The sequence below is a fragment of the Cetorhinus maximus genome, chromosome 19 (assembly GCF_964194155.1).
Source record: "Cetorhinus maximus chromosome 19, sCetMax3.hap1.1, whole genome shotgun sequence".
Lineage (NCBI taxonomy): Eukaryota > Metazoa > Chordata > Chondrichthyes > Lamniformes > Cetorhinidae > Cetorhinus > Cetorhinus maximus.
In genome coordinates this window covers 76,744,036-76,763,959 of record NC_135897.1, presented here as the reverse complement: position 1 = coordinate 76,763,959, position 19,924 = coordinate 76,744,036, and the positions used below count along the sequence as shown (strand labels likewise).

The window sequence follows — 19,924 nt, the reverse complement described above, 5'->3', positions numbered from 1 at the left end:
GCTGTGTTCAACTGGTGGAACGCAGGACGTCAGCAAGTGGCAGGAATTTTAGGACGGGACCCCATGTCTGCTCTCTCAATCACAGGATGCTGTGCAACACTATAATAACTCAAACCATGGGGAAAAACATAAACTAAATCACAAACTGGGCTTTGATGTCCAAACTGAAATTGTGGATGTAAGGATAAAAAAAAAAATGCAAATGCTGAAAAGCTTAAACTTTGCTCAGCATATTTTGGTTTTATCTAAGAACACTGATGTACCGATGCCTTGCCAAGGAGATCCTTCAAGGACGCCAGATTAACCTTTCACCTTTACCACCCAGTTTCTGCCGAGAAGTTAACGATAGCTAAATTTGACTCACCAAGCTATCTTCCATCGACCAACTTGGTTTATATTAACGTGTAAAGTGCCAGCCTTCCATCTCAATCATCACCGGCTGTGAGCGAATTAATTAAACCTTTCTCACCAACCGTCGTAGAAGTCGGACAACTGTCGTGAACTGACAACTGTTTGCTAACCCCAGATTCATAAGTTAGCACTGGGTGAACTTAAACATTGAGTGTACAGCTAATTAGTAGAGATGGTTTATTTACGAAACAAATATAAGGGGGCCACAAAGGCAATGCCACAGGAACTCACCATTAACGGCTTGATGACTTATAAATTTACAGTGGAGTCCAGCGTTTGAGATTGATATGAACTGGTGAAAGTAATTTAGGTTTAGATTCCTCAGCTGACAGACAGCGTAACAGCCCTAGATAACCAACCAGTCTGTTGTATAGGTTAAAGTCTGTATGCTTTTACTGGCAATGGTTTTAAAACTTATACAGCCTCACCTTTGAGCTGGCTTAGATGAACTGTTTGCTTTGCCTTCCTCTCGGAGGATGGCGTTTGCTTCCTGAGAAGTACAATGATGAACTTTGGTCTGTAGAGGTGCTGTGTGGTCCTGTGCTGGCAGTTGTACCTGGCTTAAATTTCAGCAGCCTTGATTTCAGGGACATTTGCACATCTGAGTGACATACATAGGCCTGCCTGTATCTGGCTGGAGTAACTGTACAAGCTTCTTTCCCTTAACCGTTCTCTTTGTTGAAGGTGCAATTTCCAGTTTTACAGAGACATCCTCCCACAGAACTACTAAATCTCCTATTAAAAAGACCACTGCAGGAAATCCTAATCAGAGCTAGAGCTAAGCTTAAGAACCGAAAGCCAAAGACTGAGGTCTGGTGTCAAAAACACTGGTGTTCCGCACTGCTATAAAGTTTTAAAGGCATGAATGTTTGCAATTTTTAAACCTCTCGTTTCTATTAACCAATCTAACACACGTTAGAATAGCTTAACCCTTCTGGTGTCAATCATTTTATATAGGCCCTCGGTAACCTCCAAATAAATGAAGTGTTAGCGCCTAGACATGCCTGTTTGTTACTTTATACCCTAGCTGCAAAGATCAACAGAGTTGCTGGACACAGGCTCAAATGAGGCAGGGCCTCTTTATGTTTCCTAATAGGAGCCTGTGGACCTGAAGGCTTGTTTTATATTCTTGGGAAGGAATGTTTTGTTTACATAAGTCTTCATGGTTTAATTAGCATCAGCCAATTCTTTTCCTAGTATTTAGTCTGAATACTAACTCCGTTTGGAGAACTCATTCAAGGCAGTTATTTATGGCATATCCCCTACATTCATCAGTTTCTTTAAAGAGAATAACAGGTCAATTTTGGGATGTAAACGAGTCAGAAACTAAACCCAAAATCTTTTACAGAGTCCAACTGATTCACTGAATGTCCAGCATTTTCAGATTTTAGTTTAGCTTAGGGTATAATCCTATCTCAGATAAAGTATATCAAAAATTGCCTTTAGAAGTTGATGGCTAGATGGATCTGATATAAAAGCAATTCTCTCAAGAATCTATCATGGTCATCAATTATGGACTAATATAATTTTTGGTTTGGTTGTTTGTTTCCAGATAGTATATCCATGGTTGCAGCATCAGTTTCCAACATCGTCTCTCAAACCAAGATCTTGCCCAAAACCTTAGGCCTAGCAAACGTGAATGTTGCACCCCAAATGGTGAGTACAGTGTATCTTCACCCTTCAGTGGATTCATAACTAATTTCCATTGTGTATCAGCCAGTGATGAATGTGGTGTAATGTATTCATATGTTCATGGCAATTGAAATGCGCACCCTTTGAAAGTTCAGAAAAGAACTGCAGATTGGCACAAGCTACAGTGTGATTGACTTCAGTTTCAGATGCTCAAAATGAGCAAAACTTTAAAATCTGCAGGCTTGGCTAAGTAATGATACCCAAACTGCAGTGCTGTGGACTAGAAGGATGTAGGTTTGCCTCATGATTACCTGAAGGGCAACTTGACAGTACATTTGTTGGAAGCTGACAAGTGAAATCTAGATACTTCCCTTACCTACCCCCACCTCCCCCCCCAACCACCCCCTGTGCCTGGAGTGGTACAAACAGAAGCTTGGGAATATGTTCACCAAGAAGATCACAAGAGAGAAACAATGAAATGCATTTTGATGTTTTGGAAATTTATGATGCCGTGTTACTGTGTTTTTAATATTTGAGTATTTTCTTTCAGTTGAATAACTTGAAAAATCACTAGGTTTACAGTGGGCTGTTAAGATACTGTGCGAATCTTGCATGTATTATAAGTACAGATCTGGAATATAATACCGCATTGTTGGTGAGAGAACTACCTTGTCAAATTTTCCTTTTGGGAATGTAGATCTCGAAGTCTGTAAAGTGCTGCACGGGCTGAGTCTGTGTTGTACTAGCCACGGAACAGCAGAATGAGCAGTTGTCTCCTGTCTCCAAGATCATGACAGTTTTGATAAAGTAGACAAAGGAAAACTGCTCCCATTAGCTGACGGTACAAGGACTAGGGGACAGCTTTAAGGTTTTGGGCAAGAGATGCAGGAGGGAAATGTGGGGAAGAATTTTTTACGGTTGAATTCTTGACCATGGTTCAATTCTTGAGGGGAAAACAGTGGTTTACCAAATAGAGCTCATTTCTAGCCTGAAATGACTGGACAGAAGCAAGTTGGGTCACGTTAATGTTTAACTAACTTGCTGGAATTTTTTTGAAGAGGTGAGACGGAGAGGATTGATGAGGGCAATGCAGTTGATATGCTGTACATGGATTTCCAAAAGGCATTTGATACAGAGAGAATGGTTAATAAAGTAGACAATATATTAGGCTTTATTAATAGGGGCATAGAATACCGGAGCAAGGAGGTTATGCTGAATTTGTATAGTCACAAGTTCGGCCTCGGCTGAAGTACTGCACCTAGCTCTCGGCACCACACTTTAGGAAGGATGTGAAGAAATTGGAGAGAGTGCAGAAAAGATTCACAAGAATAGTTCCATGGATGAAGAACTTCAGTTATGCAGATAGATTGGAAAAGTTAGAACTGTTTTCCTTGGAGAAAAGAAGGTTGAAAGAAGATATTTGTTAGAAGTATTCAAAATCATGGGTCTGGACAGAGTAGATGGGGAGAAACTGCTCCCACTCGTGAAAGGGTCGAGAACAAAATATGAGAAGAACCTTTTCACACAGTCAGTAGTTAAGGCCTGGAATGCACTGCCTGAACTGCAGGTTCAATCAAGGCAAAGAAAAGGGAATTGGACTGTTGTGTGAAAAGGAAGGATATGCAAGGTTACAAGGAGAAGGCGGGAGAATGAGCATTTCGCTCAGTGCTATTCGGAGAGCCGGCACAGACACGATGGGCTGAATGGCCTCCTAAGCTGTAACAGTTCTGTGATAATGGGTCACAGAGCACGTTGACAGAACCTGGATTGCCTTTGATAAGGGAACTTATAGCTCAAAACACGGAGCCAGAAAAATGTCAATCTTGGCAGCAGTAGATAAACGTTTGGTCAAGAAGCTGTCTCAAAAGTTTTCATCCGCCCCCAAAAATACAGAACTTTGAAAATAGATCCGAACCTCTTGTTGATAAGGAGCTTTCTAAAGGTGAAGTAAAGATCTGTACAAGGTGAGCACATTTTTCTAATCTACTAAAACATTATGTTGAACTTCTTATGAATACTGTGCTTTTTTTTCTCTTGGGATCTTATCATTATGTTATTAACTTTTTAAGAACATTGCAGACAAGCCCTCTCATCCCAGTACACTGTTCTTCCATGAGCCACCAAGTAACTGTACTAACCCTGTTTTAGTATGTTAAACAGGTTTGCGAGATTAACCTGCTGGTACAGTAAAGTTATTCATTTCTCTTGGGTTTTGGCTAAAAGACCTGATGTGTGAAGGTTGTTTTCAGCGAGTCAGAACTTATTTTTATATATATATATATATATATATATAGTTTCAATTGATGGCAGGAATGGGGTGGAAGGAGCAATAAGCAGCAAGTTTTAAAGAGGAATAGGTGTTAGAAAAATTATACCTGACACCAGAAGACGCATGTTTAAAAGGTTAGAAAGGAGGAGTGCCAACTCCAGAATTTTTTTTTTCAAATAATCAGTTCAAGTTGTCTTTAATTGTTTATGTTTGCCATAAAGCTGCTCAGAATTTACGGTTATAATATTGGTGTTTGTATCAGCCCCAAAGTTGAAAGCAGTACTTTCCTGAGCTTGATTTCCAGAGAGTAGGACTGAAACAACTGAAGGCTTTGTTGCCAGGGATGAAGAGGAAGAGGATGCACGATGGGGATAAAGAGCTAGAGGACTGGAGGGTGTGAGAGAGGTTATAAGGCTGGAGGAGATTGCCCTGGTCGGGTAGGATGAGACCACGGAGTGACAAAGGAGTGTAGATCCTTGGTAGAGGCCAAGTCAATGACTTTAGTCTTCCAAATGTTCAGTTGAAGAAAACTCAGGCTCGTCCATGTCTCGCTGTCAGAGAGTTACCATTGCCCAGAAACTGAACTGGACTAGCCATATAAATACTGAGGCTACAAGAGCAGGTCAGAGGTGGTGAATTCTGTGATGAGTGACTCTCCTCCTGACTCCCCAAAGCCTGCCCGCCATCTATAAGGCACAAGTCAGGAGTGTGGTGGAACACTCTCCACTTGCCTGGAAAAGTGCCAACAACACTCAAGAAGCTTGACAACATCCAGGACAAAGCTGCCCATTTGATTGGCACCCCATCCACCACCTTCAACATTCACTCCCTCCACCACTGATGCACAGTGGCAGCAGTGTGTAAGATGCACTGCAGCAACTCACCAAGGCTCTTTTGACAGCACCCTCTAAACCTGTGACCTCCTCCACCTAAAAGGACAAGGGCAGCAGATACCACCTGCAAGTTTCCCTCTAAGTCACGCGCCACCCTGACTTGGAACTATATCGCTGTTCCTTCACTATGACTGGGTCAAAATCTTGGAACTCTCTTTGTAACAGCGCTGTGGGTGTAACTGCATCAGATGGACTGCAGTGGTTCAAGAAGGTGGATTACCACCACGTTTTCAAGGGCAATTAGGAATGGGCAATAAGTGCTGTCCTAGACAGCCACGTCCACATTCTGTGGAATAATAAAAAAGAAGGCAAATGTTGGGAGTGGTTAAGGCAACATATCGTCAGTTTATATATAGAAGCTGGCCTCATCTGCATTGTGGTAGGTTATGGTTGAGGAGGTTGGTGGGGAGGTAGATCATTGCCCCCACATCTGGAAGTTCACAGAATAGGGAGGTGATGACATATTAGTTGACCACATAGTTCCTTGATATAATGAAGAGGGAGGTGGTTGATGATGTGACAGTTGTAATCTTTTTGAGGAACATGTGATGAAAGGTAAAGGGACAGTGACAGTAAAAATGAGCCATTGACATTGCTGACAATAATGGAGAAAGGTAGGGCAATTGGTGAATAGTCAGGACTTAAATGGGAAGAAAAACAAAAGAGCACAAGGTGAATCTCATGGAAGGGATGAGATTGGGGTTGGAGGGAAGCTACAGAGTGATCTGGTGTTAGCCATGGGGTGAATGAAGAGCTGGGAGATGGTGGGAGGTCAGTGAGGAGAAGAGGCAGAGGACACGGTTGATGCAGCAGTGCAGGTTTCCCCATTCCTGCAGGTGAAGAAATCCATGAGTGGGGACACAAGGTTTTGGGAAGTAGTTTATTAGGAGTGTTCGGTCTCAGTTTGCAGTACAGACAGTCCTCGACTTTACAACGTTCGAGTTACGACGTTTACAAAGTGACACCCTGTTTTGACTTTACGACGCCACGCCAGCCCCAAAAACAAGTCAGTCGGCTCCCGGCAGAGGTCTGAATGCATCGGGACGAACGTCTAAATCCTGTGGGGAAATTAGGTCACGAGTGGGCGGTAAAAATCTGGCCTTGCCCCGCTGACAGCTCTCCCATTGATTACAATGGGATTCTGCCAGAACGCCGCACCCGACAGGTTCCTGCAACCCACTGGCCCTAGCCGGGCTCAAGCGTCGTCCAACGCTGCCAAAGCCAAGTCAGCCAGACCTCGGGGGCAGCGGTTGGGGAGAGACCTGAATTCACCGGGTCGGAGCAGTAAAACACACGGGGATGGAGGTCGCCTTTCAGGGTCGTTCCCTTCATAAAAACGTTTGGAGACTAACCCCAAAAGACCCGTTATCACCCTATAAAAATCCCAAAAGCAGGTTTAAAAGTGTGAAGTAATTAACCAAAATATCGCACATAAACTCCTGAGATTAAGTCGGAAAGGAGAAATGGGCAAATAGGATATTGAGCCTGGGTTCACAATCCAATCCCCCATTTATAACATTGTTCCTATGGGAAAATCGGTTCTGACTTAAAATGTTTCGACTTACGATGCAGTTTTCAGGAACCAGTTGTGTCGTAAGCTAGAGGACTGCCTGCACCGGGCGTAGAAAATCTCACACTCAATACTTCCAAGGAATGCTCCTACACATTCAACACATCTAGTACGGTATTCAAGTGAGTGAGGAACAAAAGGATAATGATGGAGGAAGGTCAGGCAATAAAGGACTTAAATGGGAATGATTCTGAGATGGTAGATTTTACTATGGGAAGGGAGGTACAGTGATGCTTCACATGGCTCAGTCAGTTTTGGTGCTGGGTGACAAAGCAGCCATGCATCAGATGTGCTTAAATCTGTAGCCTCCGTTTTTTTAGGATAGGAACCTGTGTTGGGAGCAACATCAGGGTTGGGAGATGATGGGTGCCTTTCTTTCTGGGATCAGGAGCATTGGAGGTAAAACCGTGGGAGCTGCTGAGCAGATCAATAGCAACAATTATGTTACGGCTGAGGGCCAAAGGAGAGGGATTTACTTGAATTGGTCGAGCATGAAGGGGGGGTGGGAGATGGAAGACCTATCAGTTGTGGGGGAATGTGGGAAGGAATCTGATTTGGGCAGTGGAATTAGAAGGAGAAGAGTGCAGTAGTGAAGGAGTCGAGGAAATGATCTGAGATAGCGGTATTATTAAAATCTCAAAGCTGTCAGGGCCACTTGAGATAGCAAAGAGGAAATGGTCACCTTGCACATGTGAAAAATCAGCTTGAATGATGTCAGGCAATTTACAGGAGAGGGGAATTTAGAGGATTCACTTGCCATTTGGACTTGAGGAGGAGACCTTGGTGAGGAGGTTATAATTAATTTTGGGAAGAGTGTTAGAGTATGATAATTTTGAATGACGTTAGAGATTAAATTGGGTGCGGTGTTCACAGGAGGAAAATGTGCACAAGTCATTTAAGGGCGACTCAGATAGGACTTGGCAATGAGAGCTGTCAGGAGTACCTAGTTCATAATTTGTGTTTTGAATATAACTTTTAATTTTAGGAATATAACTTTTAGGTTGAAGGTTGAAAGGTTAAATATAGATAAATTGTCACATCTCGTTTAGAAACTGGTAAAAGCAACCCTGAAGTAAATGCAATTCAAAGAAGCTTGGAGTTTATTACACTTAAAAGATTGGGGCCTTGTTGGCTTAAGAGGTTAACGGCTGGAAAGATAAGATCATAAACAGCAGGTGGGTTTCCTTGGCCAAAGAACTAGAGACGTGACATCTGCAGTCATTTCAGTAAGGGCAGTAAAGAGAGAGGTTTTGATTTGGGAGTTAGACCTAAATTAGTTTGAAAGCATTCAGTAAGCCTTGAAAGAAACCCTGTATAATCCATTTTTTTCTTCAGATCAAAGAAGGAATTTTAACTTGGGGACACTTAACCTCAAGATCTATTTGAGGACATCCCAGAGCTTGCCAGTTGCCATGGAGATGAGTGGCGCTTAGGGAGATTCAAGGTTTCAATTTATCTGGGTGTTTGCTGGGGGAAGTTAGTTGCAGCTTGGATTCAGTGAGTGGTACTGCTCACTGAGAGAAGATTGCCAAAATAAATAACAGTTCCTGCGCTGTAAACAGAGATCTATCTAACTTCAACATTCGCCTTGTGGAATGCAGATGGAGCTCAATCTCAGTTTGGATTTCACGAGGGAAATGAAGCCAGAAGACTGCCTAGTTTGAAGCTAGTGGAAAAAAATCTACAGTGGTCCTCACAAAATCTTGCAGCCAAAGAAAGCAATCAGCAGGTTAGCTTGGCAGTATTAAGAGGGTAACCAGAACAAGGGAATGAAGTGTCCACAGTCAAGAAATGATGAATGAAAATTTTACCTCTGAGAATAGCTGGAACTGAGAAGAATTAAAGTAGTTTTTAGAGGATTGTGGCATACTTCTGAGTGAATCCAACAGAAGTAAATAACTCTTAAGATATCATTGGGAGAATTGTTGGGAAAGTAAGGAGTCAAACTCAGTGCACAACCTACATAGTTATAAGCCATATTGTTAAGTTAATAGCGTTTGTTTTGTTTTAAGACTTTAATATACAGTAAAGTTTGTTTTTGTTTAAAAACAGGAAATCTTGTGGCACAGATCTGTTGGTTAACATGAGTTTGGATTTCTCTTTAAATGTTAACAGTCCCTAACCGAATTGTAACAGAGCCATATTGAGCAGGGTGTGGGATGCGACACATAGAGAGAGAGGTTTCAATGAAAGGGGGGAGTTGTTGCAGGTGTCCTTGGTTTTAGTAGGGGTCAAGATTTCAATAGTTTCATCTGCAGTGATATTCCAGAAGGTGAGGAGGCTTATTCACAAGGGAAGAATCAGTCAAGAACGGGACAGCAGATGATAATTTGTCCGCAGGGTCAGGGAAAGGGGCAATGAGTAGGTTAATGAGGCAGACTCCCATCAGGAACAGTTCCTAGGTGCGGGAGATAATGCAGTTGTGAATGTTACTCTCCAGTGATCAACAACGTGGGTACTATAGTGGGGCGGTGGCGAATACTCAGGCATGGGAGAGGGAAGGTGTGAGCTCATCCCAGGAGAATGCTTGGAGCAGCTGGAGAATAATATCAAAGGGAGCGTGGGGGTGTAAAAGGGTCTGGGACCCCACTGGTGGGGAGAGGAGCCAGGAGTTGGCTGAAAGCAAAGTGGGGAGGAGAGAGAGGTAAAATGCATTTTTGGTCGACAGAAATAATGTGTCAGTAAGTTTTTGTAAAAAAACTACAGAAAATGTAGAAATGGAAGGGCAGATTTATAGAACTGACAGGGTCAAACTGATTCCAGTTTGAAAACCACTACCCTGGAGGTTAATGCAAGATAAAGGCTTTGTTTTCACTTACAAATCCCCGACAAAAGATGATCACAGTGGTCTGATTTTTTTTTCCTCGGGTTACTGGTAGATTGAGTCATTGTGGACCCGATGATTTACAGAGCTATGCAATTGCCTGCAGAGGTATCCTTGAAATAGCGGTGTTGTGCATAAGAATCTGACGTGGGAACCTTACAAATTTCATGTCCTCTGACACAAGAAAGGTGCCTCCCATTCATTCATGTTTGTCTTTCACATCACTAATGTCAATTGCAACATGACATAGCTAAAATAGCAATGAACTGAGAACATTAATTTCTGTGTTGCATGGAGCAGCACTTTAATGATTAGTAAAAACTGAAGTTTGTATTTTGTCCACCAGATGGCAGCAAAGCTTCTTTCAAGCATTTGCAAACATTTTATTATAATCCACAGATCTAACAAGCGGCTTTGGGGCTTTGAACTATTTTGACAATCATATTTTTTCCAGGTTGTGCTGTAAATGCTTAGTTTTCACTTGTTTTAACTATCTTTTTTTAAGAATATGAGAATTGGAAGCGGGAGTGGGAGATTTGGCCCTTTTAGCCTACTCTGCTTTACAACAATATCAACCATGATCATCTTGTACCTAACCCCACTTCCCACGCTATCTCCAAAACATTAATTCTTGGACACTAAGGGAAGTATTTGATTTCTGTCTTGAATATACTCAATGACTGAGCATCCATAGTTCTCTGATGGAAACATCCAAACATTCACAAACTTTGAATGAAGAATCCTTCATTCTTATATAGGAATCCTACATAGGAATGAATCCTTCTCTCATTCCTATAAAGACCTTTATTCAGAGACCTGTGACCACCTGTTCTAGGCTTCCGAGCTAGGGGAAACATCCTCCCAGCATTTCAAAGGGCCCGATGTCTCACTCCCGCTTCTAATTCTCATACCCTTAAAAAGGATAGTTAAACCAAGGTAATTACTAAGCATCTACAGCTCATCCTGCAAAAATATGATTGCTATGTCAAAATAATTATGTCAAGCTCCTTAAGAATTTTATATGTTTCAATTAGATCACTTCTCATTTTTCTAAGCACTGGGGAATAAAGGCCTAGTTTCCACAATCTGGTCTCTTAGGAAAATTCCTTCATCCCAGGAATCAGTCCAGTGAACCTTTGTTTTACTCCTCTATATCCTCCCGAGGTGAGCAGTGGGACCCCGAGGGTGAAATTACAAGGAGAGTTTACACAAACTAGGAATTGTACTCGCTGGAATTTGGAAGCTTCGGGGGTGTTTTGATCAAGGTTTTCAAGATATTAAGGGGAACAGAAAGGGTAGAGAGAGAGAGAGAAGCTATTTCTATTCGAGGGGGTATAGTCTTAAAAGTTAGAGCCAGACCTTTCATGAGTAAAATTAGGAAATACTTCCGCACACAAAAGGGTGTAAGAAGTTTGGAAAACTCTTCAGCCAACAGCAATTGGTGCTAATTAATTGTAAATTTTGAATCTGAGATTAATATTTTTTTGTCATCCAAAGGTATCAAGAGTAAGGGCGAAGGCGGGTGGGTATATGGAGTTCGATCACAGATCAGCCATAATCTCATTGAATGGCAGAACAGGCTTATGACATGCTAAATGACCTACTCCTGGTCCTATGTCCCTCACAGCTAACTTTCCTACATAAATTTGTATCATCAACAAACTTAGATGGATTACACACTGCTCCTACTGCTCTGTCGCCTAAGTCATTGATAGATTGTAATTAGCTGAGGCTGAAGCACTGATCCCTTCAGAGACAGCTTTATCTTTTTTTCTATTTTCCCTGATGTCACCACAGTCATTAATGCCACAGTATCTTTAACCTCTCCCTGTCTTTCCCTCATCCACTTTGCTTACTTTTACCCAAATCACTACTCTTGTTCTTCAGCCTTGGAACGTTTCTCTTACTGTTTTTGATTTTACCCTTTCCTGAATCTCCCCCCACCCCTCATTACTTCAAAGCGCTAACTACTGCTCCAGTTATTTGATTCGCTAGGACACTGGTCCCACCCTGATTTAAGTGGAGTTGTTTCCAGTGGAATATCCCCCCGTTTCACCAGTATTGGCATCAGTGGCCCATGAATCAAAGTCCCTAACCCCCTACACCATCCTTTCAGCCATGCATTAAACCTTTAAATCTGTTTGCCCCAAGCCAAATTGCACATGGCTTGAGTAGCAGTCCAGACATCATAATACTATGAGGTTCGTGTGTGTTTTTAATTTCGACCTTACATCTTAAACTCTCAATAAGCCCTTGCTTAACATTTATATTAACACTTATTAATTTAAGCTGTACTGAAAAAGATATTAACAAAGGCATTCGATAAGGTGATATAAGGCTAATAGGTAAGATAAGGGCTCATGGAGTTGGGGGCAATATATTAGCATGGATAGAGGATTGGTTAAAAGACAGAAAACCGATTGGGCATAAACGGGGCTTTTTCGAGTTGACAGGCAGTGAATAGTGCAGTGCTGCAAGGATCAGTGCTGGGGCCTCAGCGAGTTACAACCTATATTAGTGACTTGGAAGAAGAGACAGAGTAATGTAACTATGTTTTACTGATGATACCAAGCTGGGTGGAAAGGTGGGGTGGACACAGAGAGGCTGCAGGGATATAGACAGGAGTGGGCCACAAGATGGCAGATGGAGTGTAATGTGGAGAAGCGTGAAGGTATTCACTTCAGTCGTAAGAATAGAAAACAGAATATTTTTTAAAAGGTGAGAAACTTGTAAGTCGTTGATGTTCATAGAGACTTGGGTGTGCTTGTAGAAGGAAAGCCGAAAGTTAGCATGCAGGTGCAGTAAGCAGTTAGGAAGGCAAATGGCATCTTGGCCTTTATTGCAATGGGGATTGGAGTAAAAGGATAAAGACGTGTTGCTACAGTTGTACAGGATTTTGGTGAGACCGCATCTGCAGTTTTGGTCTCTGCATTTAAGAAAGGACATACTGGCATTGGAGGCGGTACAGCGAGTGTCCACTAAATTGGTCTCTGAGATGAGGGGTGTTGCCCCATAATGAGAGGTTGAGTAAATTGGGCTTTTATTCTCTGGAGTTTAGAAGAAGGAGAGGCGATCTCATTGAAACCAACAAAATCCCGAAGGGACTTGATAGGGTGGACGCTGAGAGATTGTTTCCGCTGGTTGGGGGAATCTAAAACGTGGGGGGGGCCACAGTCTCAGGATAAGGAGCTGATCATTTTGGACTGAGATGAAGAGAAATTTATTCACTCAAAGGGTTGTGAATCTTTGTAATCCTCTACCCCAGAGGGTTGTGGATTCTCCATCGATGAATACATTTAAGGCTGGGGGATGGACAGATTTTTGGTGTCTTGGAATTAAGGGATGTGGGAAGCGGGCGAGACCATGGAGCTGAAGCCCAAGGTCGTGTTGAATGGCTGAGTAGGCTCAATGGGCCCATGTGGTTTACTCCTGCTCCTATTTCGTGTGATCTTGATTGAGAATTGCGTAAGGGTAGGATGGAGAGTAGGTCCAATAGTGAAACGCTATCCTGTGAGAAAGGCACGTTGATATGAACAAGACATATGGCTGTGTGCTATACAGAAACACCAAGTACAAGGAAGTGCTTTCATGGAAGATGGTACCGGGGTTGTAATTAAGACCCAAAGCTCTGTTTGTTGCACTGAGCTATGGATTTCATTCTGGCTCTTCTTTATCCTCTCTGATGTTGTGTCTCCTCTCATGCCGGAATTAGCCTTTTCTGGTTTCAAGATAGATTCCGAACAAATAGGGTAGCAAAGCCGGTTGTGTCAAGTGGCTGAAAACTGGACTAAAAAAAAGGGGAAACTTTATAACTCTGGATTGTTAATGTTCCACTTGGCTGTCTTGGTGCTTCTTGAGTGAAATGATGCTGCCATCCTCTGCCTTGTCTAAAGAAAAGAAACATTTACATTGTGATGCTGCATGCAAACATTGCTATGTCACCATGATGCCAGTAAGAAGGCTACAGTACGTTCCATAAAAAATCTTCCCATCGTTAGTTATAACTGCTTTTGAAACTTGCTTTGCTCAAAGCTATCTCTGGTAGGCTAAGGGAAGGGGGCCCTGTGTCACCTCAGTAACAGACCAAATTCTGAGTATTTCACCCAGGCTGTTTACCTAGCAAAGACTATCTGGCTTTAACTGGTAAGTGGTTGAGGGGAAACGCAGTCCCAAACCAAAAGGTCTGGTGTGGAAAAGGATATTACTCTGCAGTTCAGATGTTTCTTCCGTTGAATTTGCTGTTATCTACAGACTGCTTAAATTGGGCTTTCTCATGTGGTGCCAATCAATCCCCTGAATAAAATATGAATGCATTTCTTCACTCATTTTTCTCAGGGGTTTATTCTAATCGATTCTTCTGAAATATAAAATCAATTGGAAGAATACAGCTTTAAGTACAGAGTTATTGTTGACTCAACTCTAGGCATAATGTGAGGATGTGTCTTTAAATGATTTTAAAACTGTGAATTTGAAATGTGCATATAGCGCTAGCGTATTTTTGTTATTGGTTCCGATCCCCTCTGTTTCCAGCGTATTTTCTGTTGAAGGACAGTTGCCTGATCGCTTGCCTGTTAACATTCATTACTCGTGGTGATGACAGGATTGCGTAACCTCTGCAGCAGAGGCATCTCTCTGCAAGAGCAGCTGAGCGCAAGTGTTTTCCCTGTTACCCTGTGAGGGCCACACGCACCTTAAGTGCAAAGCTTCACATGCTTTCTGGTCTCCCCTTCTCGTAGGAGACTTGAGCTGCAAACTGGGTTTTCATAGAAATGGAATCACTCTGCTTCCCATATTAGTGTAATAACTTGAGTCAGGTCCTGATTGAATATTGAAATAGTGTATTGCAGCCGGGAATCCATTCATGCAGTGATTTCAGAGGAGTTTAATGCAGTAGCTTTTTGCTGCCACTAAGGGAATGTATGCGGTGTTGTGCTCACAAATAACACAGACCCAGTATTGTTTTTTTTTTGCAGCAGTCACTTCTCCGCAACCCACCCCCAAACACAGGAGAAAAAAAACTGCTCAATATTGATGCTGTACTTGTAAAGAATGCATGTTGAGGAATAAAAGATATTTCTAGACCTGCGTATGTTTAACTTTAGTTTCTTCTCCTGAATCTCCCATTGCCACACATTGTAATTCAGGCAATAGAATAGGCCTGCAGTAATGTTGACCGGTTGTCTAGTGTTCCCTTTCTGCCTTAGTGCTCAGTGCTTGGCACAGAAACTGCTTGTACAGTTAAGTACAGGAACTCCCTGTGCAAGCCCATTTCCTACAGTTCCATGGCACCATTTAGTGGCACTTAAATGCACTCCACATCTACCTGCTGTGCTTTGTCTGGCTTATCACGTTGAAGAATGTCAATACTGGGAACAAACTGCTCTTATGAATGTAATGGGTTAATGCTGAGTACTCAGGTGTCAGTGTAGCGCTCATTACAGATAGTGTAAAATTCTTTCTCCTTAGACCCAAAAATGTACTTCAAACCCAGTAGAGGAGGACACTTGTAATGTGCAACTTTTAAATTCCCACATTTGCAACTTCAGCATTGGCCAAAGCTACATTTGGATCCAACGCACCTTCAGATATAATGGCACAGTTTCCACAGACCAGCCTGAGACTCCAGTATCTATCTATGTGCTAAATTGTGTTCTCTGTTATCCCAGTAGCAGACTCATATCCCCTGTTTCTTTATGCATCTTTTGAGTGTGCTGTCCGAATCACTGAACCATCTTTATCAACATAAATATAAAGAGCTTGCTCAAGAGTCCCAGTTTACCAGAATTGAAACTGTGGCACTGCCAAAGCCGTTTAACTGTGTTATACTATGTTTCTATAGATATAGCTCTTGGGGCGAAAGGGATCAAAGGATATGGGGAGAAAGCGGGAGCAGGCTATTGAGTTGGATGATCAGCCATGATCATAATGAATGGCAGAGCAGGCTCGAAGGGCCGAATGGCCTACTCTTGCTCCTGCTCCTATTTTCTATGTTTTTTTTACTGGGTGGAGGGAATGGTCTTGTCAACTGAAATGAGGTTAAGTATAAAAAGAAGAGAATATGGCCACCAGAGCTTAAAGGGTTAACATGTGAGGCAAGGTTTGCATAACTGTGACTTGCATTCTCTTGATATAGGATATTGAGGAGCAATCTAATCAAGGTGTTTAAAATGAATTTGGCAGGGAAGATGCGGAGAAACTTCTCGCCTCTCACAGCGGAATCCAGAACAAGGGGCCATAATCTTAAAATTGGACCCGGGTGATTTAGGGGTGAAATCAGGAAGCGCTTCTTCACGCAGAGACCTGAAACTTGATTTCCCCAAAGGGCTGTGGACATTGGGAGTCGATTGGAGGAGCTCTCCAGGCTGAGATTGGCAGGTTTTTGTTCGGCAAGGTTTATCAGGGAACATGGGTCGGCCTTGATCCAGTTGAATGGCCGAAGAGACTGAATGGCCCTTTCCTGATAAATATAAAGATAAATTAAAATGCTCTCTACCTATTAAAAAAAAAAACCCTACAACCTCCACATTTGTCTCATCAGCATTTTATGGTTTTAGGTCTGGAAATTGGGCAAATGTATTTTTTTAAATAAAAGCGATGATGGGCCCTCCTTTAGCACGCTATGCTGTATGACATACTGTTACAGACTACTTGTTTACTGTTATTTTGGTAGAATACTGACTAGAGACCCGTTTAACAGGTACAAAATATTTTCTCCTTTCTGCTTGTCCCTAACAGATCATAAGCACACCACAGCGACTGAGCAACTCTGGGAGTGTTCTGATTGGAAGTCCGTACACCCCCACGCCAGCTATGGTTACTCAGAGTCACGTAACAGATCCGTCTGCCTGGGTCGCAGGGTAAGCATTAACTTTTTCCTGAAAACCGCGTTCCAATTTAAGGAGCAAAACTGAAAGAAAACCTTCAGAAAGTTGAATATACAGCCAAACTAACAAGTTCATAATCAGTTGAATTTTGGCCGATAGTGTAGACATAATCGTTGGATGTGAAAGGCCTATTATTTGATTTAAGATGGCAAAGTGGTCTCTGATTTACTTGGCAAAGTACCTTGATGTTAAACTGAGAGCGCTGTTGCTTGAGAAGCTGCTGGACATGAAGATAGCTGTGCTGCTGGTCAGAGGGTAAATGTGCTGCTGGTCAGAGGATGAGTGTGCTGCTGGTCAGAGGGTGAGCGTGCTGCTGGTCAGAGGTTAAATGTGCTGCTGGTCAGAGGTTAAATGTGCTGCTGGTCAGAGGTTAAATGTGCTGCTGGTTAGAGGGTGAGTGTGCTGCTGGTCAGAGGTTAAATGTGCTGCTGGTCAGAGGATGAGTGTGCTGCTGGTCAGACGTTAAATGTGCTGCTGGTCAGAGGGTGAGTGTGCTGCTGGTCAGACGTTAAATGTGCTGCTGGTCAGAAGGTGAGTGTGCTGCTGGTCAGAGGTTAAATGTGCTGCTGGTCAGAGGGCGAGTGTGCTGCTGGTCAGAGGGTGAGTGTGCTGCTGGTCAGAGGGTGGGTGTGCTCCTGGTCAGAGGGCGAGTGTGCTGCTGGTCAGAGGCTGTCTGTGCTGCTGGTCAGAGGGCGACTGTGCTGCTGGTCAGGGGGTAAGTGTGCTGCTGGTCAGAGGGTGAGTGTGCTGCTGGTCGGGGGGTAAGTGTGCTGCTGGTCAGAGGGTGAGTGTGCTGCTGGTCGGAGGGCGAGTGTGCTGCTGGTCAGAGGGCGGGTGTGCTCCTGGTCAGAGGGCGAGTGTGCTGCTGGTCGGAGGGCGGGTGTGCTGCTGGTCGGAGGGCGAGTGTGCTGCTGGTCGGAGGGCGAGTGTGCTGCTGGTCGGAGGGCGAGTGTGCTGCTGGTCGGAGGGCGAGTGTGCTGCTGGTCGGAGGGCGAGTGTGCTGCCGGTCGGAGGGCGAGTGTGCTGCCGGTCGGAGGGCGAGTGTGCTGCCGGTCCGGGGGCGAGTGTGCTGCCGGTCAGGGGGCGAGTGTGCTGCCGGTCAGGGGGCGAGTGTGCTGCCGGTCAGGGGGCGAGTGTGCTGCCGGTCAGGGGGCGAGTGTGCTGCCGGTCAGGGGGCGAGTGTGCTGCCGGTCAGGGGGCGAGTGTGCTGCCGGTCGGGGGCGAGTGTGCTGCCGGTCAGGGGGCGAGTGTGCTGCCGGTCAGGGGGCGAGTGTGCTGCCGGTCAGGGGGCGAGTGTGCTGCCGGTCAGGGGGCGAGTGTGCTGCCGGTCAGGGGGCGAGTGTGCTGCCGGTCAGGGGGCGAGTGTGCTGCCGGTCAGGGGGCGAGTGTGCTGCCGGTCAGGGGGCGAGTGTGCTGCCGGTCAGGGGGCGAGTGTGCTGCCGGTCAGGGGGCGAGTGTGCTGCCGGTCAGGGGGCGAGTGTGCTGCCGGTCAGGGGGCGAGTGTGCTGCCGGTCAGGGGGCGAGTGTGCTGCCGGTCAGGGGGCGAGTGTGCTGCCGGTCAGGGGGCGAGTGTGCTGCCGGTCAGGGGGCGAGTGTGCTGCCGGTCAGGGGGCGAGTGTGCTGCCGGTCAGGGGGCGAGTGTGCTGCCGGTCAGGGGGCGAGTGTGCTGCCGGTCAGGGGGCGAGTGTGCTGCCGGTCAGGGGGCGAGTGTGCTGCCGGTCAGGGGGCGAGTGTGCTGCCGGTCAGGGGGCGAGTGTGCTGCCGGTCAGGGGGCGAGTGTGCTGCCGGTCAGGGGGCGAGTGTGCTGCCGGTCAGGGGGCGAGTGTGCTGCCGGTCAGGGGGCGAGTGTGCTGCCGGTCAGGGGGCGAGTGTGCTGCCGGTCAGGGGGCGAGTGTGCTGCCGGTCAGGGGGCGAGTGTGCTGCCGGTCAGGGGGCGAGTGTGCTGCCGGTCAGGGGGCGAGTGTGCTGCCGGTCAGGGGGCGAGTGTGCTGCCGGTCAGGGGGCGAGTGTGCTGCCGGTCAGGGGGCGAGTGTGCTGCCGGTCAGGGGGCGAGTGTGCTGCCGGTCAGGGGGCGAGTGTGCTGCCGGTCAGGGGGCGAGTGTGCTGCCGGTCAGGGGGCGAGTGTGCTGCCGGTCAGGGGGCGAGTGTGCTGCCGGTCAGGGGGCGAGTGTGCTGCCGGTCAGGGGGCGAGTGTGCTGCCGGTCAGGGGGCGAGTGTGCTGCCGGTCAGGGGGCGAGTGTGCTGCCGGTCAGGGGGCGAGTGTGCTGCCGGTCAGGGGGCGAGTGTGCTGCCGGTCAGGGGGCGAGTGTGCTGCCGGTCAGGGGGCGAGTGTGCTGCCGGTCAGGGGGCGAGTGTGCTGCCGGTCAGGGGGCGAGTGTGCTGCCGGTCAGGGGGCGAGTGTGCTGCCGGTCAGGGGGCGAGTGTGCTGCCGGTCAGGGGGCGAGTGTGCTGCCGGTCAGGGGGCGAGTGTGCTGCCGGTCAGGGGGCGAGTGTGCTGCCGGTCAGGGGGCGAGTGTGCTGCCGGTCAGGGGGCGAGTGTGCTGCCGGTCAGGGGGCGAGTGTGCTGCCGGTCAGGGGGCGAGTGTGCTGCCGGTCAGGGGGCGAGTGTGCTGCCGGTCAGGGGGCGAGTGTGCTGCCGGTCAGGGGGCGAGTGTGCTGCCGGTCAGGGGGCGAGTGTGCTCCTGGTCAGGGGGCGAGTGTGCTGCCGGTCAGGGGGCGAGTGTGCTGCCGGTCAGGGGGCGAGTGTGCTGCCGGTCAGGGGGCGAGTGTGCTGCCGGTCAGGGGGCGAGTGTGCTGCCGGTCAGGGGGCGAGTGTGCTGCCGGTCAGGGGGCGAGTGTGCTGCCGGTCAGGGGGCGAGTGTGCTGCCGGTCAGGGGGCGAGTGTGCTGCCGGTCAGGGGGCGAGTGTGCTGCCGGTCAGGGGGCGAGTGTGCTGCCGGTCAGGGGGCGAGTGTGCTGCCGGTCAGGGGGCGAGTGTGCTGCTGGTCAGGGAGGAAAATATTGGACGGAGGGAAACATCTGGAGTTTATTTACCATCTGCAGACACATTAACATTAATCAATGGGAATCAGGAGGAAAACTCTCTGTTGGGTGTAGTCATACCTGGCACAAAGGAAGTTGGCTGTGATTATTGGAGGTCAGTCATCTCAACTCCAGGACATCACTGTAGGAGTTCCTCAGGGTAGTGTTCTGGATCCAACCATCTTCAGCTGCCTCATCAATGACCTTCCTTCCATTATGAAGTCATAAGTGGGGATATTCGCTGATGATTGCACAGTATTCAGCACCATTCACGACTCCTCAGATACTGAAGCAGCCCATGTCCAAATGCAGCGAGGCCTGGACAGTAACCAGGCTTGGGCTGACAAGTGGCAAGTAACATTCGTGCCACACAAGTGCCGGGCAATGACCATGTCCAACAAGAGAGAATCTAACCATTGCC

The 19,924-nt window shown here is 46.3% G+C and overlaps 1 protein-coding gene across 6 annotated transcripts in view; it reads left to right on the top strand.

Annotated features, from left to right (window-relative positions):
* Nucleotides 1–19,924, top strand: part of LOC144693948 (transcription factor Dp-2-like) — a 217,571-nt gene that overhangs the window by 136,597 nt on the left and 61,050 nt on the right. For all 6 annotated transcript variants that reach the window (XM_078564212.1, XM_078564209.1, XM_078564214.1 and 3 more), the window contains 2 exons: nucleotides 1,964–2,067; nucleotides 16,335–16,456. In XM_078564212.1, coding sequence (XP_078420338.1) covers nucleotides 1,964–2,067; nucleotides 16,335–16,456 — 226 coding nt within the window. The remainder of the gene's footprint in view (nucleotides 1–1,963; nucleotides 2,068–16,334; nucleotides 16,457–19,924) is intronic.